This window comes from Callorhinus ursinus, unplaced genomic scaffold (assembly GCF_003265705.2).
Source record: "Callorhinus ursinus isolate GAN/ISIS: 27379988/994484 unplaced genomic scaffold, GSC_fseal_2.0 scaffold31, whole genome shotgun sequence".
Lineage (NCBI taxonomy): Eukaryota > Metazoa > Chordata > Mammalia > Carnivora > Otariidae > Callorhinus > Callorhinus ursinus.
In genome coordinates, this window is record NW_027397093.1 from 12433697 (window position 1) to 12458765 (window position 25069).

The 25069-nt window shown below is 40.3% G+C and overlaps 1 protein-coding gene and 1 long non-coding RNA gene across 4 annotated transcripts in view; one reads left to right on the plus strand and one right to left on the minus strand.

Moving 5' to 3' along the window:
- The window catches only part of LOC141370306 (uncharacterized), a 46474-nt gene extending 45649 nt beyond the window's left edge, over positions 1 to 825 (minus strand). The window contains exons 1-2 of one of the 2 annotated variants that reach the window (XR_012374216.1): positions 625 to 825; positions 123 to 298 (exon numbers count right to left, since the gene is read on the minus strand). This is a non-coding gene — a long non-coding RNA (uncharacterized lncRNA). Of the gene's footprint in view, positions 1 to 122; positions 302 to 624 lie in introns of both variants that reach the window. The other variant, XR_012374215.1, reaches the window with a different exon arrangement.
- Positions 1 to 25061, plus strand: PLA2G12B (phospholipase A2 group XIIB). 2 transcript variants are annotated; one of them, XM_025850634.2, is made up of 4 exons: positions 1 to 344; positions 14030 to 14118; positions 17811 to 17976; positions 24647 to 25061. In XM_025850634.2, the coding sequence occupies exons 1-4, from the start codon at positions 134 to 136 to the stop codon at positions 24766 to 24768; spliced, it is 588 nt and encodes a 195-aa protein (XP_025706419.1). In that variant the 5' UTR covers positions 1 to 133; the 3' UTR covers positions 24769 to 25061. The 2 variants fall into 2 exon arrangements, with proteins under 2 accessions (XP_025706419.1, XP_025706420.1); XM_025850635.2 differs by having other exon boundaries at positions 24650 to 25061.
- The last annotated feature ends 8 nt before the right edge of the window (positions 25062 to 25069 follow it).

Sequence of the window (25069 nt, forward strand, 5' to 3'; positions counted from 1 at the left end):
CACACTGATTGAGAGTTCCAGATAATCCCCTTTCCAGTCCTGCTTGACATCTGGCCAGCAGGCTGTGGGCCTGGACTTCCTGGGACACTGGCTGGGGTTTGAGGAAGGACCTCAGTACCTACCTGGCTTCAGGATGAAGCTGGCCACCGGCTTCTTGATCTTGTGGCTCAGCCTGGGAGGTGGCCTGGCTCAGAGTGACACCAGCCCCGAGGCTGAGGAGTCCTATTCAGACTGGGGCCTTCGGCACATCAGGGGCAGCTTTGAATCTGTCAACAGCTACTTCGATTCCTTTCTGGAGCTGCTGGGAGGGAAAAATGGAGTCTGTCAGTATCGATGTCGATACGGTAAGTGTACACGAGGCTTCCCCGGGTGGGCCTGCGGGCAGCCGGAGCGCGGCCCCAGTCTGGCGGGCCCTTCTCCCTGTCAGCCACCTCCTGGTTCAGCTTGCCAGATGCAGCAGATAAAAACATAGGACTCCCAGTGAAATTTGATTTTCAAATAAACAACCAATAATTTGTTAATATATTTGAAATATTTGGGACACACTCACGCTGACAAATTATTGCTTGTTTACCTGAAATACAAATTTCACTGAGCGGCCTGTATTTTTTCTAACAAACTTACTCCAGGGAGCCTTGTTCCCCGGGGCCTCTTTAATGAGTTTGCTGTGAGGCCAGTTCTGAGGAACAGGAAGCAAGAGTGGGGGGGCGGTGAAGATGAGGGGTCTTTGGGAGGAGTTCCTATGGATGAACACTGGAGATGAGCATTCGGAGACAATTCTGCCAGCGGGTGAAACAGCCTCCTCAGCCGCGCTGTGACTTTCTCCCTCATGCAGTTCACACCTTCCTTCCAGCTCTGTCAGTCTCTGACAGGCGTCAGTGTGTCTGACCCTCCCAGGAGGGCAGTCCCTGCTGCCGCTGCCTTGCTCAGCAATGGCAGGCCTGCAGGGGATAGGGAGGGCTTGCAGCCAGCCGTCTCTGCCCACCGTGGGTCGGGCCCTGAGCAGGCCTCGCATCAGGCCTGAGGGACTGATGTCCGATGTACAATTGAGAACGGGTAGGAGCCCTACCCTGCCGGAGTTGTAAAGAGGGTCCCTGGGAGCCAGGGTGCACATGTACTGCCAAGAGGAGTCCCTGGCGTCAGGTCTCCCTTCTCTGCACCAGGGGACGTGTAAGGGCAGCAGAAAGCGGGGCCCTGGACCTCGCAGCCGGGAGGCAGGGGTGACTTTAAATGCGGCTGAGCAGGTTTTCGAAAGATACACAGTTCCACATAGCATTCGTTTTATGGCTTCATTTATCAAATATTTCATCATGAGATTGGATGAAAATGGTGAGTCAGTCTAGCCTAGCAGGAAACCATTTGAGAAATATTTTCTCCAAACACTCAGCAGATAAAGCTCAGCTTCGAGAGAGAAACTCAAAAAAGCTGCTTAATTGCTGGACTCACCCAATCAGTCTCGCTCACTCCCTTCCATCTTTGAGCCAGGGACAGCACTTCCTTACGAACCACAAGTGACTCAAAGACAATGGGTCATCCTTGCAGCACAACCAAAAGTCTCGCAGGACACACGTTTTAACCACATACAGTTATGGTGAACAAAGGAGCTGCATCTTCTCTGCGAAGATCCCATAGGGTAAAAAGCCGTCTTTGCTAGGACCCCCTGGGCCCCTCGCCCCGTCTTTGTCCAAGGTGGGTTGGGCAAATGCAGAGGTGCCTTGTCACTGGACTGTGCTCACCCAGTTTGCATCAGTGGTGCAGGAAGGAGGTAATGCACTTCACATATTGAATAAATACAGGTGCCGTTTTCCTTCCTAGAGGCAATAAGAGACTTAGGCCTGTGGTTTAGCAAATACAGGACCACAGGAATTTTTTTTAGGAAAACAAGAATCAAACCTTCTCCTTCCTTCTCGAACAAAACAGCATTAAAAGATTTCAGCAAAATTTGGTTGTAAGCCTCTACGTGGACAGGGTCAGCAGTCACTGATGGGGGATGGGGGATAGTCAACAAAGACATTGCGGGAAGGCAAATAACTCCACTCACTCTGAAAACAGAGCCCGTAAGGAGGGGCCTGAAAAACACGTAGGAAATACGGGGTTAAGCCTTATTACCTTTGGAACTCAGTGGAGCTGAGGACCTGGAGGCTGTGGCCAAACAGTACAAAATATCTTCTCAGGTTGACCGTCAATCAAGCAATCTTTGGAACAGATAATACCTAATAATTAACCGGGTCTCTGTCCTTTCTCAGTTTGCTTTGTGATACACTTCTTGTGCATAATGCTTCTCTCTTTAAAGCAGTGGTTCTCAAACTCCCCTGTGCTTTGAATCGTCTGGTGGGCTTGTTTAAAAAGACTGCTGCCCCGCCACCAACCCCTTCCCCCCACCCTCCCCGGCCTCTCCCCTGTTTCTGATTGGCTAGGGCGGTAGGTCAGGGGTGTGGCCAGAGAATTTGCATTTCTAAGAGTTCCCGGGTGATTCTGACGCTGATGGTCCTGAGACCACACTTCTGAGAAAAAAAAAAATCTGCTTTGAAGGGTGCAATCTTTTGTCAGAGGAAATAATTTAGCAACAAGTAGTCTACAAGAAAAAATTTCTATTTGATAGGTACTTAACCACTACTTAAAACCATAGTTCTCTATCTTGGCCCTGCACTTAACAAGCACCTGGGGGGCTTTCAAAACCCCTGCTGCCCAAACCAATTTAATCAGAATCTCTGCGGGTTGGAGACATCAGTATTTTTAATGTTTCCCAGGTGATTACCAAGTGCAGTCAAGTATGGAGCGCTATTTTAAGAGGTCATTCTTGGAGAACTTCAGCCCGAGGGTTGTTCAGACAGGTGAACAACAACATTGTGTCAACATCGGTTTCCCCACTTTTTAGATCTATAGCAGCTTGTTTTCTTGTCAACACACAAAATCTGTAATTGCCAAGGATTGGGCTATCAATATAATGAGATTCAGCAGGTATCAATAACAGATGTAACCCAACTGCTATTAGAGGTCTGCACTAATGTGAACAAGATTCCCTCCCCCACCCCCAGAGATTCTGATCCAGTAGGTCTGTGGTAGGACTCTGGAACTGTACAGGTGGTTCTTGAACCAGACTTTGAGAAATAACTAGTAATGGAAAAATCATGGGTTTGAACTGGGGGTAGGGGTGTGTGAATTCCATCGCGGGTGACCTTGGGCAAGTTACCTAACTCAACCTTTGTTGACTCATGTTTATAAATAATGTTAATAACACCTACTTTACAACCTACAAGGTTGTTATAAGAATTAAAGAGAATATATAGAAAGAATTAGTGCTATGTATGGAGCATGGCAGATAGCAAATAAATTTTATAAACCTTATGAGAAAGATGGCCTGATGAACAGGTTAATTATGCATTCAGATTCTTCCCGTTCTCTTTCAACATAAACTTAAAAAACACAGAAATCCCAGCAGCTGGACAACACCCTCTCAGCTTCTGGAAGAAATCATCGAATGATGATTTAAGTGTTCTGTGCCTTTATGAAGGTCTCTGGATGAGGGTATTTGGAGCAGAGTTTCTGTGTCTTGTAAATCATGATTGAAGATACTGTCCACATTCACACTTTGATAAAAGGACCTCATGATGAATTTCTTCTTGGGTTTAGTTCTAGAAAAAGTATCTCTAAGTATCAGTCTTCTTTTTTCAAGAGGGCTTTTTATCTGTGTAAAGTCTAGAGCAAAATTTTATGAACCTGTGTTGTATATTTTTCCAGGGAAAGGATTCGTGACCTTCATCAGATTCTTAAGGGGATCCATAGCCTGAGAAAAGGAAATAGCCACTGGTTTAGAGGCAAAGATTGTTCTCGTGCTAGGGTGACCCAATGTCCCAGTCTGCTGGGGACCGAGGGAAGAGGCAGGGTGGGAGTGGGGATTTCTGGGGTAGGGACTTCTGGTGCTAACACGGGGGCAGTCCCAGGCAAACCAGGACAAACTGCTCATCCTCCCTCCTGCAGTAACTTAATCAGTTTTAGCAACTGAAATAGAGTTTACTGCTTCAGTAAAATTGTCGTAGTTCTGCTTTTTTCCCTTGATGTGTTCCTCATGCTATATTTGAGTGTTTCTGGAAGGATATACATTTATTTTTTTTTCAAGATTTATTTATTTATTTGAGAGAGAGCATGCCCACTTGAGAGCGTGCATGAGCCGGGGAGGGGTGTAGAGGGAGGGAGAGAGAAACTCAAGCAGACTCCCTGCTGAGTGAGGAGCCCAATTTGGGGCTCATCCTACCACCCTGAGATCATGACCTGAGCCGAAATCAAGAGTCAGACGCTTAACCGACTGAGCCACCCAGGTGAGCCTGGAAGGATATACATTTCAAGTCAAGTACTTTGATTCTAGATTTCTAGTGGAGCACAGTGTCTGCAGGAGCCAGCTGGGTGGGGAGAAGAGGCACACCCTCCCGGGAAGACATAACCCTTGACCTGAGTAATAAAGCGCAGAAGTTTTTACTGTGCTTTTCAGTGACAAACGTGAGAGGGAAAAAAAGGTTGGGTCCGGGAGGTAGTGTGCATGCCCTGTGGCAGAACTCGGCTTTCATGGCTGACCCTCCTCCGAAATCTCCCTTGTTTGTCTTTTAAGTGTCTGACGTGTTTTATGGTGTTTCACTTTGTTCAGAAGGTTTTCATTTTCATGAGATCAAGTCTGTCAGTCTTTTTCTTTATGGCTTCTGAATGTTGTGTCTTGCTTAGAAAGCCATCCTTACATCACAATTATAACAACCTTCTGCTAGTATTTTTTGTGAAAGCAGTCATAGCTAAAATGTAATGAATGACCCCTGCTGTGTTCCAGTTGAACATTTTATGGACACTACAATTTGAACTTCATGTAATTTTCACATGACACAAAATATTATCCTTGTTTTGACTACCCCCCAACCATTTAAAAATATAAAAACAATTTTTAGCTGGCAGGCTATACAAAACCAGCAATGGGCTGGTCTTGGCCATCGTTTGCCAACCCGTGAACTAGAGGACCAAGCGGTCATCCTCCCACTCCTGTAAATAGCCAAAACCAGAAAATAAAATTAATCTGTGGACATAGTACATTATGAGTGCCTAGACTAAAAACATCAAACTGTAAAGACTCAATGCAACTCAAAACAACTCAAACTATCAGTTGAGGATATAGTAAATTATTTCTGCCCAGACTCAAACCATCACCCTTTTACTCAGAACTTTCTTTCAAGCTTCATTCCTAAATGGAATTCCTGCAGCTATCATGAACTATTAAATATGAAAAAAAGAAAGAAAGAAAGAGAAAGAAAAACCATCATAGCAGGACAGGTAGGAAGTGTCTGGAGTTGGCATTCCATTAGCTTTCAAACTGGGATATCAGAATTTTATCTTCTGTGAGTCACCAAGTACAAAAAAGGCAGAGGGTAACCCCAGAAAACTGCACTGTGTCTGCTGCAAAAGCTCTTTATCAACAAAATTATTAAAGAGATAAGTTTTATCCCAAAATTTACACATTTGTTTCTTCCTGAAAAATTTCCCCCCTAATTTCTTTTAAGTTGGTATGTGTAGGACATTTGTAAAAGAACAATCCAGGGGCACCTGGGTGGCTCAGTTGGTTGGGCGTCTGCCTTCGGCTCGGGTCATGATCCCAGAGTTCTGGGATCGAGCCCCACGTGGGCTCCCTGCTTGGTGGTGAGTCTGTTTCTCCCTCTCCCTCTGCCCCTCCACCTGCTTGTGCACTCTTTCTCTCTCTCTCCCTCTGTCTCAAATAAATAAAATGTTAAAAAAAAAGAACAATCCAAAGAAAAAATAAAATCACCATAGTCATCTTACCTACAAGAGACAATTCACATTTAATCTATGGCATAGTGTGATTATTTTCATATGTGTAATTTGATTGCTAACATTATTTAGTACATTTTACCCATTCCCCAACTCCTGGTAATTCTTTCTCTCTCTCTCTCTCTCTCTCTCTCTCTCTCTCTCTCACACACACACACACACACAAACGTGCACACACAGAGTAGGTTAGTACCATATCAATGGTAGGTTACCTTTCTCAAGAACTTTGGAAAGTCATGTAAGGATTACTGGTGGGCTGGCAGACTCCATCAATAAGCACAGTTCCTCTCCATTACAAATAAGAAATGTTGGGTGAAAAGAAAACATTAAAAATAATACAGCCTCGAGCTAAAATGGAATAAAGGGAAACCTGTAAGTTCCAGTTGAAGGGGAAGAGCAATGTCAAAGTGGTGAGTAGGGGCTGATGCTAAAAACCTTGGAGTTTTTAGTCAGGTACATATGTAGACTCTAGGGGCTGAGGAATCAATTTTAATATTCAGACAAAGAGGGGCACCTGTGTGGCTCAGTCAGTTAAGCATCTGCCTTTGGCTCAGGTCATGATCCCAGGGTCCTGGGATTGAGCCCCACATAGGGCTCCCTGCTCAGTGGGGGGCCTGCTTGTCCCTCTCTCTCTCTGCCCCTCCCCCTGCTCATGCTCTTTCTCTCTCTCTTTCAAATAAATAAATAAATAATCTTTTTAAAAAACTATTAAAAAATATTCATACAAAGAGAGGAAGAATAACTTTCACTTGTAAGAATTGGGAATTTGGAAATGAACAGTCTGTATAAAGCTTAGAGCCTGAGGAGCTGCCCAGTCTATTTATTTTATTTTATTTTATTTTTTAAAGATTTTATTTATTTGTCAGAGAGAGAGAGCAAGCACAAGCAGGGGGAGCAGAAGAGGCAGAGGGAGAAGAAGACTCCTTGACAAGCAAGGAGCCCAATGTAGGACTCGATCCCAGGACCCCGGGATCATGGCCTGAGCTGAAGGCAGACGCTTGACCGACTGAGCCACCCAGGCATCCCTGCCCAGTCTGTTTAAATGGATTAGAAAAGATCTATCCGATATTCCAAGAAAGTAGCAGGGATGATATCCATCCCTGGATGGAATAAAGGCTTGAAAGTGGAATAAAGAACACCCACCAAAAAAATCACTACTCCAAACATATTCTGTTCACAGGTGAGGAATTTGAACTTATACAGTTGGCCTGGGATGAGTTCCAAGCTGAAAAATTCACATAAATACTAGTGTTTGTAGAATCTTAAGACTCCTGGAACCACAGCAAAGGTAATTGAGGAACCACTCTTTACTACATGACCCAGGGCCCAGGAATTCCTTTAGAAAAACAAGCCCTTCTGAAGTTGAAGTCTTACTAAACTATTACACACCACCTGAAAAAATAATCGAACCTGAGGGAGACTCAGCAGACATTAAAAAATGACTTAGCATCCCAAAGACTGGAGACCATAAAATAATATAACAAGAATATTTGAAATTATTAAGTAAATAAAAGAAGGACTAGAAAACATAAAAAAATAGAACTCAGTGAAAACGAATATACAGATTTAAAAGAAGAATCAAACAGGATTCCAAGAAGTGAAAATTATAGTCATTGAAAGAAAAAACTCAGTGGATGGGTTAAATAGCGGATTAGTGAACCTAGAGAGAATTGGTGAAATGGAAAATAGATTTGATGGACTGGTCAAAATTCAGTGCAGAGAGAGAAAAAAGATGGAAAATGTAAAAGAGAGGTTAAGATATATAAAGGACATAGTTAAGAAGATTCATCATTCAGTAATATGAGGCCCAGGAGGAGAAATTAAGGAGAATGAGGAAAAGAAAACATTCAGACAGTGGCTATGTGTTCCAGAAGTGAAGGAAACCAGGCCTTCAGATCGTTCCAACCAGGAGAAGAATATACAATCGACACCTGGATACAGTGTAGTGAAACTGAGGATGTGAAGAAATTGGAACCCTTGTGCATTCCTTGTGAGAATTTAAGATGGTGCAGCTGCTGAAGAACATAGTTGGATAATTTCCCAAAAAGTTTAGCATTGCATTACTAAATGACCCAGCAATTCCACTCCTTAGGTGTATGTACCCAAAAGAATTGAAAACAGATATTCAAACAAATATTTGCACACCAGTGTTCACAGCTGCACTCTTCACAATAGCCAAGAGATGAAAACAAACAAAATGTCCATCAACGGATGGATGAATAAACAAATTGTGGTATATCCAGAGAATGGAATAGTATTCAGCCATAAAAAGAACAAAGTACTGATAGATGCTACAACACAGATAAGCCCTGATAATATTATGTTAAGTGAAAGAAGGCAGTCACAAAATGATACATATTATATGGTTCCACTTATTCAAATATCCAGAAGAGGTAAATCCCTAGAGACAAAGCCGATTAGTGGTTGCCAGGGGTTGGAAGGAGGAGAGAATATGTTTAATGGGCATTTGAGGGTGATGAAATCTCCTTTGGAGGGTGATGAAAATGTTTTGAAAGTAGACAGAGGCAGTGGTTGCACAACATTATGAATGTACTGCATGCCCCTAAACTGTGCACTTTAAGACGGAAATGTGAATTTCACCTAAAAAAAAAAAAAGAAAGTAGACTTCATCAAAATTAAAAACTTTGGCTATTCAAAGAATACCATCAAGAAAGCGAAAGAAGGGACTCCTGGGTGGCTCAGTCGGTTAAGCGTCTGCCTTCAGCTCTGGTCACGATCCCAGGGTCCTGGGATTGAGTCCTACATTGGGCTCCTTGCTCAGTGGGGAGCCTGCTTCTCCCTCTCCCTCTGCCTGTCATTCCCCCTGCTTGTGCTCTCTCTCTACCCTGCCCTCTTTCTGGCAAACAAACAAACAAACAAATAAATAAATCCTAAAGAAAGAAAGAAAGAAAGAAAGAAAGAAAGAAAGAAAGAAAGAAAGAAAGAAAGAAAGAAAGAAAGAAAGAAGGAAAGAAAAAGGGAAAGAAAGAAAAAAAGACAAGCCACAGAATGGGAGAAAGTATTTGTAAAGAAGACATATGAGTGGCCAATAAGCACAGAAAAAGACAATCAACATAATTAGTTATTAGGGAAATGCAAATCAAAATGACCATGAGATACCACTTTACATTCATTAGAATGGCTGTAATCAAAAAGACAGATTATAACAAGTGGGGGAGAGGATGTGGAGAAATTAGAACCTTTATACATTGCTGTGGAGAATGTAAAATTGTACCACCACTTTGGAAAATAGTCTGGTAGCTCCTCAAAATGTTAAACAGAGTTAGCATATGACCCAGAAGTTTTATTCCTCTGGGGAAATGCAAACATATTGTCCACACAAAATAATGTTTGTAGTAGCATTTTTCATAATAGTCAAAAAGTGGGAAAAACCTAAATGTTCATCACACTTACTGACAATAAAAAAAATGAAATATTGATCCATGCTACAACATGGATGAACCTTGAAAACATGATGCTCAGTGAAAGAAGCAGACAGAAAAGGCCACATATTGTATGATTTCATTAATGTGAAATGTCCAGAACAGGCAAATTTATAGACAGAAAGTTGGTTAGTGGTTGTCTAGGGCTGATAGATAACCTCATCTTGGAAGAAACATACTTCCACTTCTGCCATATTCCCTAGGTCACATAGACCAACCCTGGGATAACACACAAGGGCACAAACACCAAGAGACGGGGATTGCTGGAGACCATCTTGAACCATGATCTCATATACTCGTCATACTACAGAAACAAAAACCAAACAGAGAGTGGCAGAGACTGCTTAGTGTCCCCTATTATACTGCCCCTTTTCTATAGTAATAAACCCCTCCTCCCCAACTTTAAGCTGGGCTCATGGATGCCTCTATTGAAAAAAGACTTCAATTCCTAGCCCACTTTTACAACTAGGTATTGCTGTTTGATTAAGGCCTGGCCAAAGGGAAATAAGAGGAAGTGATGCGTGTACCATTCCAGAGTGTGTTTATTAAAGAGTGGGGCTATGACCCACTACCTCCTTTTATCCTGCTGCTTGCAGTGTGGATGTATTGCCTGAAGCTCCATCTTGAACCATGAGAGCCAGGGTTGCATTCTAGGGCTGGTAGAGCAGAAGGCTTGAAGCAGCCTGGGTTCCAGAAAAGTGCAGATTTGCCATATGAGCCTTATGATCCTTAATTCTGGATTATGATATATTCTATTTTGTTTAAGCACCTGAATAATACAGTATGTAGGGGATAGAATAAATATATGGTGAAAATTATAATACTCTATTGAAGACATAAAGGAAGACCCAAGTAAATAGAAAACTGTATTGTACCCATGTTTGGGAAGATAGAATACTCTAAGAAAAATCAGCTGTCTCCAGATTAATCTATAAAGTCAATGTATTTTCAATAAAAATCCTGTACTATCTCTTGTAGAATTTACTAAGTTGACTCTAAAATTCAACTGTAAGACAATAGGTCCAAGAATAGTCAAAACTATTTTTAAGGATAATAAGGAGGGAGGGCTTTAAAGCATAGACTTAGTATCTAAAAATTAAAACAGGGAAGTGCAAAGGGAGCTTCAACTGTACTTGTGACATTTAATTAAACCAAAAAATATGGATAGCAAGTTTGGCTATGTTAACATTTATTATGTTTGTGTAGTGGGTATATGGGTGTTGTTTTCTCTGGCTTTTCTTCAGTTTTGAAATATTTCATAATATCAAATAACTAAAAATGTAATACCTTGTAGGAGAAGGTGAAAGAAAAGAAAGAAAAAAGAAATGCTATGTGCCTCATTCTGAGGATTAATTCTTAGCTTATTTCCTCAGTCTTATGCTCTCTGTCTTGCATCTCTTAAAAAGGGTATGGTGGAAGAACATGGGCTTTGGAGACATAAAACAAGAAATCTGGATTTATATGCTACTTCCCCCCACTCAGTGCACGACTTAGGCAAGTCACACACCCCTTAGTCCCATATTCCTTAGCTGGATAACAGGAAAATACTCACTGTTACGACTGTCCTGCAAGCTTCTCTTTACCTGTGATGACTACTACCATTGATAACATTGATGAAACTTCTCTCTACAGAATTGCAAGATTATAAAATATCTCAAAAGCCATGTAGCCATGTAGCAGAAACCAGATCGTTTCTGCTTAGTTCTATGATACAAAGTTTCAAATACTGCATGGTGATGTTTTCTTTGCTCTTTGATCAATAATGCTTTGCTTACATTTATGGAATCTTGCAAAATTTCCTTCAAGTTATTCTGAAAAAATTTTGAGGTACTGTTAAAGTTCTGATTTGTTAAGTGTGTGATCAGGTAATGCTCTGCTTCGTCTTACAGTGGATGAAGGAGTAAGACACCTTGAGTTTATTTTATTTTAGAGAGAGAGAGAGAAAACATGTGCGTGAGCTGGGGGAGGGGCAGAGGGAAAGGAAGAGAACCTCAAGCAGGCTCCCCACTGAGCTTGGAGCCCAACATGGGGCTTGATCTCATGACCCTGAGATCATGACCTGAGGCTGAAATCATGAATCAGAGGCTTAACCGACTGAGCCACCCAGGTGCCCCAGGACACCTTGAGTTTTAGTTCCATTTTGCAAGGACCTGACCTCCAAAGTCATGCACTTAAGAAACATTAGAGAAAGGCCTGTATTGTTATATACTTCCCTCTTGGGACCACCTTTGCTGCATCCCAAAGGTTCTGAGCTGTGGTGTTTTCATTTTCATTTGTTTCCATGAATTTTTTAAAATTCTTCTTTAATTTCCTGGTTGACCTGTTCATTCTTTAGTAGTTTGCTATTTAACCTCCATATATTTGTGTTCCTCTCTTCATCCTCACCAACATCTGTCATTTCCTGACTTGTTAATTATAGCCATTCTGACTGGTGTGAGGTGGTATCTCATTGCTGTTTTGATTTGTATTTCCCTGATGACAAGTGATGTGAGCATTTTTTCATGTATCTGTTGGCCATTTGTACATCTTCTTTGCAGAAATATCTGTTCATGTCTTCTGCCCATTTCTTGACTGGGCAGAACTTATTTGTTCTTTGGGTGTTGAGTTTGATAAGTTCTTTTTTTTTTTTAAGATTTTATTTATTTATTTGAGAGAGAGAGAATGAGATAGAGAGCATGAGAGGGAAGAGGCTCAGAGGGAGAAGCAGACTCCCCGCTCAGCAGGGAGCCCGACGCGGGACTCGATCCCAGGACTCCAGGATCATGACCTGAGCCGAAGGCAGTCGCTTAACCAACTGAGCCACCCAGGCGCCCGAGTTTGATAAGTTCTTTATAGATTTTGGATACTAGCCTTTATCTGATAAGACATTTGCAAATATCTTCTCCCATTCTGTCAGTTGTCTTTTACTTTTATCGACTGTTTCCTTTGCTGTGCAAAAGCTTTTTATCTTGATGAAGTCCCAATAGTTCATTTTTGCTTTTGTTTCCCTTGCCTTTGAAGACGTGTCTAGCATGAAGTTGCTGTGGCTGAGGTCACAGAGGTTGCTGCCTGTGTTCTCCTCTAGGATTTTGATGGATTCCTGTCTCACATTTAGGTCTTTCATCCATTTTGAGTTTATTTTTATATGGTATAAGAAAATGGTCCAGTTTCATTCTTCTGCATGTGGCTGTCCAATTTTCCCAACACCATTTGTTGAAGAGACAGTCCTTTTACCATTGGATAGTCTTTCCTGCTGTCGAGGATTAGTTGACCATAGAGTTGAGGGTCTATTTCTGGGTTCTCTATTCGGTTCCATTGATCTATGTGTCTGTTTTTGTGCCAGTACCATTATTGTCTTGATGATTACAGCTTTGTAATAGAGCTTGAAGTCCAGGATTGTAAAATTGTAAATATTTATGCCCCTAACTTGGGAGCAGCCAATTATATAAACCAATTAATAACAAAATTAAAGGAACACATTGATAATAATACAATAATAGTAGGGGACTTTAACACCCCACTCACAGCAATGGACAGATCATCTAAGCAGAAGATCAACAGGAAACAAGGGCTTTGAATGACACACTGGACCAGATGGACTTCACAGATATAGTCAGAGCATTCCATCCTAAAGCAACAGAATATACATTCTTCCTGAGTGCACATGGAACATTCTCCAGAATAGGTCACACACTGGGTCACAAATCAGGTCTCAACTCGTACCAAAAGATTGGGATTATTCCCTGCATATTTTAGATCACAATGCTTTAAAACTGGAACTCGATCACACTCAACTCCCACTCTTGGTGGGAATGCAAGCTGGTGCAGCCACTCTGGAAAACAGTATGGAGGTTCCTCAAAAAGTTAAAAATAGAGCTACGCTATGACCCAGCAATTGCACTGCTAGGTATTTATCCAAAGGATACAAACATAGTGATTCCAGGGGCACATGCACCCCAATGTTTATAGCAGCAACGTCCACAATAGCTAAACTATGGAAAGACCCCCGATGTCCATCAACAGATGAATGGATAAAGAAGTTGTGGTATTATATATACACAATGGAATATTACTCCACCATCAAAAAATTGAAATCTTACCATTTGCAATGAAGTGAATGGAACTAGAGGGTATAATGTTAAGTAAAATAAGTCAGTCCGAGAAAGACAAATATCATATGATCTCACTCATATGTGGAATTTAAGAAACAAAACAGATGATCATAGGGAAAGGGAGGGGAAAATCAAACAAGATGAAATAAGAGAGGAAGACAAACCATAAGAGACTCTTAACTATAGGAAACAAACTGAGGTTGTTGGAGGTGGAGGGTAACAGGGGTGATGGGCATTAAGGAGGGCACGTGATGTACTGAGCACTGAGTGTTATAGGCAACTGATGAATCACTGAACTCTACCTCTGAGACTAAGAATACACTGTATGTTAATTAATTGATTTTAAATAAAAGAAAAGAATAAAAAATAAAAATGAGAAAAGAAAAAAATAAAAGCAAAACATTAGAATTGTTAGTAAATGAATGCTCATAAAATTCTCTGAGAGTAGGAGAAAAACGCCAAACTAGTCTGAAGATTGTTACCCTTTTATGACATTATCATCATCATCACCATCAATTACCACCGAACCGGGATGTGACTACCTGGTGACGAATGATGACTTTTAAAGGAAAAATTGAATATGCTTTTAGATAATTTTTGTTTGATGAATGTTCCCAAATGCTTAATTTCTAAATATTTCTTTCTGCTTCTTTCCTCTCTTTCTCCTGCTAGGAAAGGCACCCATGCCCAGACCTGGCTACAAGCCTCAGGAGCCCAACGGCTGCAGCTCCTATTTCCTGGGCCTCAAGGTACCAGAAAGTGTACGTACCACCATCATTATTTTCTTAGTTGATTGGTTTTAACTAAGGCAAGTCCAAGAGTTATCCCTGATGGGAGTGATCATTTATGGAATATGGCTGAGCAGTAGAATTGCTTTAAATTGGAGGGATGCCTGGGGGGCTCAGTCGGTTAGACATCTGCCTTTGGCTCAGGTTGTGATCTGAAGGTCCTGGGATCGAGTCCCTCTCAGCAGACAGCCTGCTTCTCCCTCTCCCTCTGCCTGCTGCTCCCCCTGCTTGTGCTCTCTCTCTCTGACAAATAAATAAATGAGGTCTTTAAAAAAATTGGATACAGAGTAAGGGAGATAATTTTCAAAGAAAGTATCTGATTTCCTTTTATCAGAGGCAGCTCTCCTCAGATAAGACCTTATGTAGTGAACTTTAAAATCACCACTGCAAGTATCAGCCAAATCGTAAGGGATCAAACATCACTTCATATGAAATCTGACAAGTTTGACTAATTTAAATTTAGTGAGACTTTTCCCAGGATGTGCTGGAGCCTTTGGCACTGACCAGCAAAGACTTTGGCAAGTGGTTGAGATCAAGCTGGTAGCATCAAACCAACTATGTTTAGAGTACTAAGATCATAGTATTCTACACATACCCACCCACACACAAGCATCCAGCCCCCACCCGCACCCCCCAATCTAACCGCTGGCTCAACATTTCTCTTCCTACTGCTGGCCGTTTCTCAAACTACTGGCCTTCCCTGAAAACAAGTAATAAACTGATTGATTTTAAGACCTCTTGGAGGCCCTTTTATCTTTTTTACTTCAGAAAAGAGGTGTTATGTAAAATATAGGTAGAGGGATTTCACACCTAAGCTATAATTTTGAATTCTGCCTTAGTCAGGCTCAACTTCACTTTTCCGCTGATTCGAAAGATTTTACTTTGTAATAGTCTTCTAAGCAGCAAAATGTTTTTTCTTCTATCAGAAATGCTGCCCACTGGGGTGCGTGGGTAGCTCAGTCAGTTAAGCATCTGCCTTCGGCTCAGGTCATGATCCCAGGGTCCTGGGATCAAGCCCCACATCAGACTCCCTGCTCAGCGGGGAGTCTGCTTCTCCCTCTCCCTCTGCTGCTCCTCCTGCTTGTGCTCTCTCTCTCTCTCTCTCAAATAAATAAATAAAATCTTTAAAAACAAAATGCTGCCCACCAATGTGGCATTTTTGTGCAAATTGGGAAAATATCCCCTTGCCTCTTCTATTTGTCAGAAATTTATCCTAATATACGATTGCTAGGAGAGGAAATTTGCCATTTGCTAGATATTTTTCTTTTCTTTTTTTTTTTTAACAGATTTATTTATTTATTTGAGAGAGAGAGAGAGAGCAAGAGAGTGAGGGGAGGAGCATAGGGAGAGGGAAAGAGAATGTAAAGCAGACTCGTGCTGAATGCAGAGCCCAGCAAGGGGCTGGATCCCACGACCCTGGGATCATAACCTGCGCCAAAACCAAGAGTCAGACGCTTAACCAACTACACCACCCAGGCGCCCTGGCTAGACATTTTTCTTAATAAATATACAAATCTATGATGTCTTGTGGGGAGGTGCCCCCTTTGATAGGATGCTTTCGCACACCGCACAACCTGCACCGCCGTAGGCCCAGCCTTGTCCACAATCATCAGTACGTGCATGGACACAGAGGAAAGGCAATCTTTTCAAATATATATTTATATTAGAGAAATCCCCTTTTTTGGCAAATATACTTGATACCAATTTAGTAACTATGGAAGTGGTATTGAAACCTCTATGGAAATGTACAAATGGATGGAAATGAAGATGGACACATTAATGCTTCAGCAAGGCTTGACTTGTGAACACATTTTTCTCTTCCTCATTCTTGAAACCTCCCCCTCCCCATCACTGTTTTTCTGTAGAGCCCTTTGTTCTAGGGACTCAGTATGAATGTTGATACTTAGTACCAAGACGTGGATGGCCGGCACCAGCGCTTGAAGACATACGGGGCACAGCTGGTAGCACGAACCAGATTCCTCTTGAAACTGCCCCAATCCTGTATTTTTCTATAAAACCTCTCAGCCTCTTACCCCAGGACAGGCGTGTGATCTCGGAGGCGTTAGCCAGCTGCAGCCCCCTTTGCCTGCCAAAGGAATAAACCATGTCCCTTCTTTACCCCCAAACTCTGTCTTCACGTTACATATTTTGGGAGGGGTCAGTTTTCAACAACAGCAGGCACTCTATTTCGGGAATAATGCCATTTTGTCTGTTGGTACAAGTATTGTTTAGACCTAGTTCAAGAATTTAGTTGACTTGAATGATAGCAACTATACTCATCGAATTTTCAGTTACCTCTGCTGTGATGTATGTTTATTTGTAGGGATGAGGTACAAGCAAAATGGAAGGAATCAGATGATAGGAATCTGCCCAGAAATGCAGGGCCCAGGCTGTAACCTTGTCTAATGAGTTACATTATCTCTTAATGTAACAATGTGTTTTCTTTTCTTTTTCTCAGAAAGGCATTTTAAACTATCAATGTCCATATTCTGCTTTAGGTGTCCTTGGAGTAAAAGTTCAAATAAGGGACCACTTAAGGAGACCCAAATGGAAAGAATCTATAGTAGCTGATTAATCAATCAATCCCCACCTATATTGTGAAACCAGATTTCCACAGTCTCCCCTTGGGTCCAAGTCTATGAACAGAAGAACCGCAAAAGATTCTAAGATGCTCTACCTATGTCTCAACACCCCTGTTCCAAACTATTTCACAGACCACAGAACGATCACTCTCTGTAATCATTCATTCCATCATGTGCTTGCCTTGCTCCAGAGTTTTGATCAATTCTTACCGGTTACTTTGCAAGTCAGGGCCATCCACTGACTTGCCTTTCTCTCTAATTAAAAAGTAATAAACAAACAAACAAATACATCCCTGCTAAGCCCTTGAAAGACTAAACAAACTGACTTGCTCACATATGATTTGCTCATATCTCCTTTCTTTACCTGCTACACCCTAAGTCTACCCTCATCACTAATAAGCCTCTCCAAAAAAACCCATGTAGAGTTATCAAACTCTAGATGTGGTATTCTATGAACCTCATTACTCAGTTTATGCCACAACATTTGCAACTGTTATAGGATGCTTAATACATGTCTGTGTGTGTGTGTCAGATCTCGCTGTTGACTGCAGTCAGCCCACGGTCGGGAACCATGCCTTCTAGAGCCCACCCTGCTCCCTGACACATAACACAACCTTTAAAACAGTGCTGTGTGGGATGGGTCCCTGATAAATGCTGGTGACCTCTTGATGAACTGAGGCTTAATTTTTCATACTTCTGAGCTTTCAGGTCCTTGGCTCAAGCAAAATCTCACATAGCATAGGTTTTAGTTGGATTTGGAAGTCCTGCAGCTCTGCCTTCTTGACTAACCTTCTGATCTCTATTCTCATCACTATAGTGGCCTGCGAATTTGAAAATCACTACCTCTAAAAGAAAAAGAGGAAAATTCACTATTCAGAGTTCATAAACTAATAACTGAACCATGATTGAAACTTAACATCCCGTGACTGTCAACCAGATGTGTTCTCCCGAGAGGCTGGTGTTTCAGAATTGATCTGAATGTATAACAGGAATTTGAGGACTGGCTAGTTCATAACAAGGAGGGCAAGGTTGCCTAAGGTCCTTAGTCTAAACGCGGCGTTTTCTTCCTTCACTTTTCCGCAGATGGACTTGGGCATTCCAGCAATGACCAAGTGCTGCAACCAGCTGGACATCTGTTACGATACTTGTGGTGCCAATAAGTATCGTTGTGATGCAAAATTCCGATGGTGTCTCCACTCTATCTGTTCTGACCTGAAGCGGAGTCTGGGCTTTGTCTCCAACGTGGAAGGTAGGTATCTTAAGGGCATCTGCTGGTGAGCAGGGAGTTCTGTTCCTGTTTTCATACAGAAATGTATCCAGAGGGTTATGCAAAGGGACCATTAGAGCTCACTGAACTTTCTTTCTAGAACACTGTGACAAACATAAGAAGGGTGAAGTAAGATTCTGGGCATTCCTTTACTAAAGTTCTTGCTGTCCTGCCCAGGAGCTGCTGGCCACACTCCTGATGGACAGGCCACACCAAAGCCTTCCCAGAGATCTAAAAATCTGTCCTTTAAGACCGGAGAAAGAGTTGCCCAACTGGCTTTGGTTATGCATTCCACTATTAAATAATTTTCCGTATCAGGAGTTACTCTGTATAGGACAACTTGGTTTGGTGTAAGCCCTTTTTTCCTTATTTTGTTCTCATTGGGCAAAGAATTTTGTAAAAACCTATCTTTTTTGTGTGAAGCTCTCTGTATACTTGAGGATAATTATTTTTAAACAACTGCTTAGCCACCCAGTTTCTAGCGCTGATTGTGTAATTTCTTTTCCCCAATTCACCTTAGGAAAAGCTTTAATCCTTTAGTTTCCAAAGCCAGAACATTACATCCAGGTATTAGCATTATATATCTTTAGATGGCAAAGTTTGACATTTAAGTTTATAAGGAGCTGGCCTCATGCCACTTGAGAATGTCAGCAGGAGAAAGAATCTTGGACTGTTTTCATAGATCGATGTCTAGGGTGTAGTCCTAAAGGGAATGTGTGAAGGCTTGAACATATGAATAATTAATTAGGCCCCGTAAAAGGGAGTATTACACTATCTGTACCTACAAAAGGTGAATAAGTACCTGCTGCTAATCTAGGGTCGGGTCAATTTACTTCCTCTAAGCAACATCCTATCGATTCTTTCTCCTAAATATCTCTTTGATATACCACTTGACTGGTTATTGCAAGTTAATCAAATCTCTGGTCCCATCCAAACTATTTTTCCCCAGAGGGACCAGATATATTTTTGTACCACATGAATCCAGTCATTTCCACCCTCTGTATAAGTCCTTCAACTGGTTCCTCTTCCTTGGGATTGAATCCAAACTCCTTAGTATGATATACGTAGCCCTTTTTCATCCACTACCCTACCTCTCCAGCATCATCATGCATATTTCTGATTTCTCTCCGGACTTCTGCCATTCCAAACTCCTTGGGTTGATGGACCATATCCTTCTGCCGCTATAGTTCCCTCTGCTTGGAACATTCTGATCATTTTCGTTGTTGTTGTTAAATAGCTTTATATATATATATATATAATTCACATACGATACAATTGAACAATTTAAATGCTTTTAAAATATGTTCAGAGAACTATGCAGTCAGCCCCACAATCAATTTTAGGACATTTTAACACTCCAAAAGGAAATCCCATGGCCACGAGCAAGCCCACTCCATCTTTCCGCTACCCGGCCCTTGACAGCCATAAATCTTTCTACCTCTATTGATTTGCCTATTCTGGACATTTCATATAAATGGAGTCATAAAATATGTGGTCTTCTGTGACTGGCTTCTTTAACTAAGCAAGGTTCATCCATGGGGTAGCATGTATCAGTATTTCATTCCTTTTTATTGCTAACCTATATTCCATTATATGGATATAATGTATTTTCTTTATTCACCAAATGAAGGACATTTGGGTTGTTTTCACCTTTTGTCTATTATGAACAATTCTGGTATGAACATTGATGTGTGGGTTTTTGTGGAGACATATCTTTTCATTTCTCTTGAGTATATATATCTAGGAGGGGAATTCTGGGTTATAATGGTAATTTTATGACAAACTGTTTTCCAAAACAGCTGTACTATTTTACATTCCCACCAGAAATGTATTAAAGTTCCAATTTCTCTACATCCTTACCAACCCTTGTTATTATCAGTTTTTTTTAAAGTTTATTTATTTAAGCAATCTCCATACCCAACATGGGGCTCGAACTCATGGCTCCGAGATCAAGAATCACATGCTCTTCCAATGAGCCAGTCAAGAGCCCCTCTGTCTTTTTAATTATAGACCCCAGTGAGTGTGAAATTGTATCACATTGTGGTTTTGATTTGCATTTCCCTGATTGCTTATGATGAGCATCTTTTTATGTGCTTATTGGCCATTAAATGTCTGCTTTGGAGAAATGTCTATTTGGATCCTTTGCCTCTTTTTAAATTGGGTTACTTGTCTTTTTATTATTGAGTTGTAAGCGTTCTTTATATATTCTGGACACACGTCCCTTATCGAATATAGATTTCACTAATATTTTCTCCCATTTTGTGGGGTTTTTTTACTTTCTTGATGAAATTACTTGTAATGCGTAAGTTTTACATTTTGATTAAGTCCAATTTACTATTTTTTTCTTTTGCTTCTTATACTTTGGTGTCATATGTAAGAAGGCTTTGCTTAACCCAGGGTCACAAAGATTTGCTCTTCTAAGAGTTTCTTCTTTTAAGAGTTTTGTTTTGGCTTATACATTTAGGTCTATGATCTACTTTTAGTTAATTTTTACATATGGTGTTAAGAAAGAAGTCTAACTTCATTCTTCTATATGTGTATATACAGATGTTCCTGCATATTGCTGAAAGACTATTCTTCCTCACATTTAATTGTTTTTGCACCCTTATCAAAAATCAATTGGGGCGCCTGGGTGGCTCAGTTGGTTAAGCGACTGCCTTCGGCTCAGGTCATGATCCTGGAGTCCTGGGATCGAGTCCCGCATCGGGCTCCCTGCTCAGCAGGGAGTCTGCTTCTCCCTCTGACCCTCTTCCCTCTCGTGCTCTCTATCTCTCATTCTCTCTCTCTCAAATAAATAAATAAATAAATCTTTAAAAAAAATCAATTGAATATAAATGCAGTGTTTATTTCTAGACTTTCAATTCTATTCCATTGATCTATGCCAGTGCCACACTGTCTTTGGTTTTGTGGTAAACTTTGAAATCAGGAAGTGTCCTTCAACTTTGTCCTTCTTTTTCCAAGGATGTTTTGGATATTCTGGATGCTTTGCATTTCCATATGAATTTTAGGTTCAGCTTGTCAACTTCTGAAAGAAATGGCAGTTGGAATTTTGATAGGGCTTTTGTTAAATCTGTAGATCAATTTGAGGCATATTACCATCTTAACAAAATTATGTTTTCTGATCAATGAACATGAATTCTCCATTTATTTAGATTTTCTTTAATTTCTTTCAACAATGTTTTATAGTTTTCAGAACACAAGTCTTTACACTTCTTTTGTTTAATATATTCATAAGTATTAATTCATTCATTTTGTTGTTATTATAAATAAAATTTTCTTAATTTTATTTCATTAATGATGTACAGAAATATATATGTGTGTATGTATGTTGTTGTATAAATATGTATACATATATATGTACAACTGATTTTGTATATTGATCTATTATCCTGCAACCTTGCTCAACTCACTGATTAATTTTAATAGATTTTAGTGGATTCCTTAGGTTTTTCTATACACAAGATAATGCCATCTACATATCATCTTCCTTTCCAATTTGGATGACTTTTACGTATTCCTCTTGCCAACTGTCCTGTCTACAACTTCCAATACAATATTGACTAGAAGTGGGGAGAGCAATGTAGAGAGCAAATAAACAAATGGTACCAAACAACCAAAGGGCCAAAGAAGAAATCAAAAGAGAAATAAGAAAAAAATATTGAGGGGCACCTGAGTGGCTCAGTCAATTAAGTGTCTGACTCTTTTTTTTTTTTTAAGATTTATTTATTTTTGCTTTAGAGAGAGAGAGAGAAAGAGTGTGTGGGGGAGGGTCAGAGGGAGAGGGAGAGAGAGAATCCCAAGCCGATTCCCTGCCTTTCACAGAGCCTGAGGTGGGGCTTGATCTTGATCCTGAGATCATGACCTGAGGTGAAATCAAGAGTTGGACACTTAATTGACTGAGCCACCCAGGCACCTCAGCATCTGTCTCTTGATTTTGGCTAGGTCATGATCTCAGGGTCATGAGATTGAGGCCTTCATCGGGTTCTGCACTTAGCGGAGAGTCTGCTTGAGATTCTTTCCTTCTTCCCCTCCCCCTGCTCTCTTTCTCTAAAATAATAAATCTTTTTAAAAAATATTGAGAAGAATGAAAATACAACATACCTAAACTTATGAGATGCAGCAAAAATAGTTCTAAGAGGGAAATTCATAGCCATAAATGCCTATATCAAGAAAAAAAAGAAAGATCTTGAACAAACTCTAGCTTTACACCTCAAGGAACTAGAAAAAGAAAAGCAATGGAGCCCAAAGTTAGTAGAAGAAAGGGAATAACAAAGATCAGAGCAGAAATAAATGAAATGAAGGCTAAAATAACAATAGAAAAGATAAATGAAAGTAGGAGCTGTTTTTTTTAAAGATGAACAAAATAGGCAAACTTGTAGCTAGACTCACTAAGAACAAAAGAGAGAGAACTCAAATAAAATCAGAAATGGAAGATGAGACACTTCAGCTGATACCACAGAAATACAAAGGATCACAAGAGACTACTATGAATAATTATATGCTAACAAATTGGACAACAGAAGAGAAATGGGTAAATTCCTAGAAACACACAACCTACCAAGACTGAATAATGAAAAAGTAGGATCTGAATAGACTGATCATTAGTAAGGTGATCGAGTCAGCAATCAAAAAATCTCCCAACAAATGAACAAGATGGACTTTTAAAGTGGCTTCAACATTTAAAGAAGAATTAATCATTCATTTAAATGGCTTCAACATTTAAAAAAATTAATACCAACCTTCTCAAACTCTTCCAAAAAATAGAAGAGGAGGGAACACTTCCAAACTCACTCTATGAGGCCAGCATTACCCTCATACCCAAACTAGACAAGGACACCACAAGAAAAGAAAATTAGAGGTCAATATCCCTGATGAACATAGATGCAAAAATCTGCAACAGAATTTTAGCAGACCTAACTCAAAAATACATTAAAAGGATCGTACATCATAATCAAGTGGTATTTATTCAAGGGATGTAAGAATGGTTCAACATCAGCAAACCAGACAATGTGATATACCACATTAACAAAATAAAGGATAAATATCATATAGTCATCTCAATAGATGCAGAAAAAGCATTTAATGAAATTCAATATCAATTTGTGATTAAAAAAAAAACTCTCAACACAATAGGTAGAGGGGAACATATCTCAACATAACAAAGAGCATACATGACAAGCCCACAGTTAACATCATGCTTAATGGAGAAAAGCTGAAAGCTTTCCCTCTATGATCAGGAGTAAGACAAGAACGCCCACTTTCACCACTTTTATTTAATATAGTACTGGAAGTATTCTAGCCAGAGCAATTAGGCAAAAAGAAGAAATAAAAGACATCGAAATTGAAATGGAAGTGGGGGGAAATCGGTGGGGGAGATGAACCATGAGAGACTATGGACTCTGAGAAACAAACTGAGGGTTCGGGGGGAGTGGGGGGATGGGTTAGCCTGGTGATGGGTATTAAAGAGGGCACGTACTGCATGGAGCACTGGGTGTTATACACAAACAATGAATCATGGAACACTGCATCAAAAACTAATGATGTAATGTATGGTGATTAACATAACATAATAAAATAAAAAAAATTTTTAAATAAAAAAATGGAAGATGTAAAACTATTGCTATTTGCAGATGACATGATATCATATATGTAAAACCCTAAAAACTCCACCAAAAAAACTGTTAGAACTAATAAATTCAGTAAAGTCACAGGATACAAGATTAATATACAAAAATCAGTTCTGTTTCTATACACAAATAATGAATTATCAGAGAGAAAAATTTTAAAAATTTTCATTTACAATTGCATTGAAAGAATAAAATACCCAGGAATAAATTTAACCAAGGAGGTGAAAGACCTGTGCATTGAAAACTATAAGACATTAATGGAAGAATTGAGGATGACACAAATAAATGGAAAGATATTCTGTGATCACGGATTAAAAGAATTAATATTCTTAAAATGTGCCTACTACCCAAAACAATCTACAGATTCAATGTAATCCCTATCAAAATTCTAAAGGAAGGTGTTCTGACATGTCTTCCCTAATAACTCTTACCCCCAGAGGGATAGAGAGTCTCTCTGTGGGTTCCCATACAACCTTGATTTCACTTCCATCATGGTGTAGTGTAACCATTTGTTTACCTATCCATCCTGCCCACCTCTTTGTCCAAACTGTGAGTACTTGGGTAGGGGTCACTTTGGTCTTTGTAGCCCTGATGCCTAAGAGAATTATTGACCAACACACATGGTTTTTCAATGAGTGAATTGTTATTCATCCCACACTTGAACAGAGAAAGCTATAGGAAACATAGTAGAGTTACCTGAGCGAGTATTCTGCAAAAATGGTAGAGTTTCCATGGAGTGAGCATAGTGGTATGGGAGATTCTGATTGCTAAACATGATTTTGACCTGGAGGCCCATAAAAGAAGGGTACCCCAAAGTATATTCTGCTTTATTAGATGGGATGGAAGCTTATGAAAAAGCTTCTCTTACATGTATGTTTTTCTTTTTAATTCTGTATTTGAATTACTGCCTTTACTTTCCTCCAGATACCATGTAATCCTTGGAATTACATTGCTTCTTAAAATTACTCAAACTACCTGAGGTAGTCTTGTATGTTAACCTTTTATTTCTCTTCATCTTTTTCAAGTAGCCTGTGATTCTCTGGCTGATACTGTGTTCAATACTGTATGGACCTTGGGCTGCCGACCTTTTATGAATAGCCAACGGGCAGCCTGCATCTGTGCAGAAGAGGAGAAAGCAGAGTTATGAGAAAGAGGCGATCCCTTCCTGGTTTTGAGTGACGCCACAACTGTCAGTCTCTGAGATGGTGGTGTGGCAGATGTGTCTCATCCTTGCTTCCAGAAGTTTGGATACCACAAAGCAAGAGAAAGAAAGACTTGTTCTACAGCTGAGAAGTGAGTCCCATCCTTCGAGGAGAATTGGAAAGAAGCCATGGAGTAATTTGAAGACTACTCTTCATTTAACAATGGTCTCCCCAACCAAGACACATTTGCCTGGCATTTCAGTTCTTAAAGACTAAAATAAAGACAAAAATCCTGGGATTCCTGGA

What these genes read in the sequence shown, in the direction of transcription:
- PLA2G12B (XM_025850634.2), top strand. Translation starts at nt 134, where the DNA reads ATGAAGCTGGCCACCGGCTTCTTGATCTTGTGGCTCAGCCTGGGAGGT. An exon ending in TCAGTATCGATGTCGATACG is followed by an intron (nt 345 to 14,029) that starts GTAAGTGTACAC and finishes TTCTCCTGCTAG; the next exon opens with GAAAGGCACCCATGCCCAGA. An exon ending in CTTTGTCTCCAACGTGGAAG is followed by an intron (nt 17,977 to 24,646) that starts GTAGGTATCTTA and finishes ATCTTTTTCAAG; the next exon opens with TAGCCTGTGATTCTCTGGCT.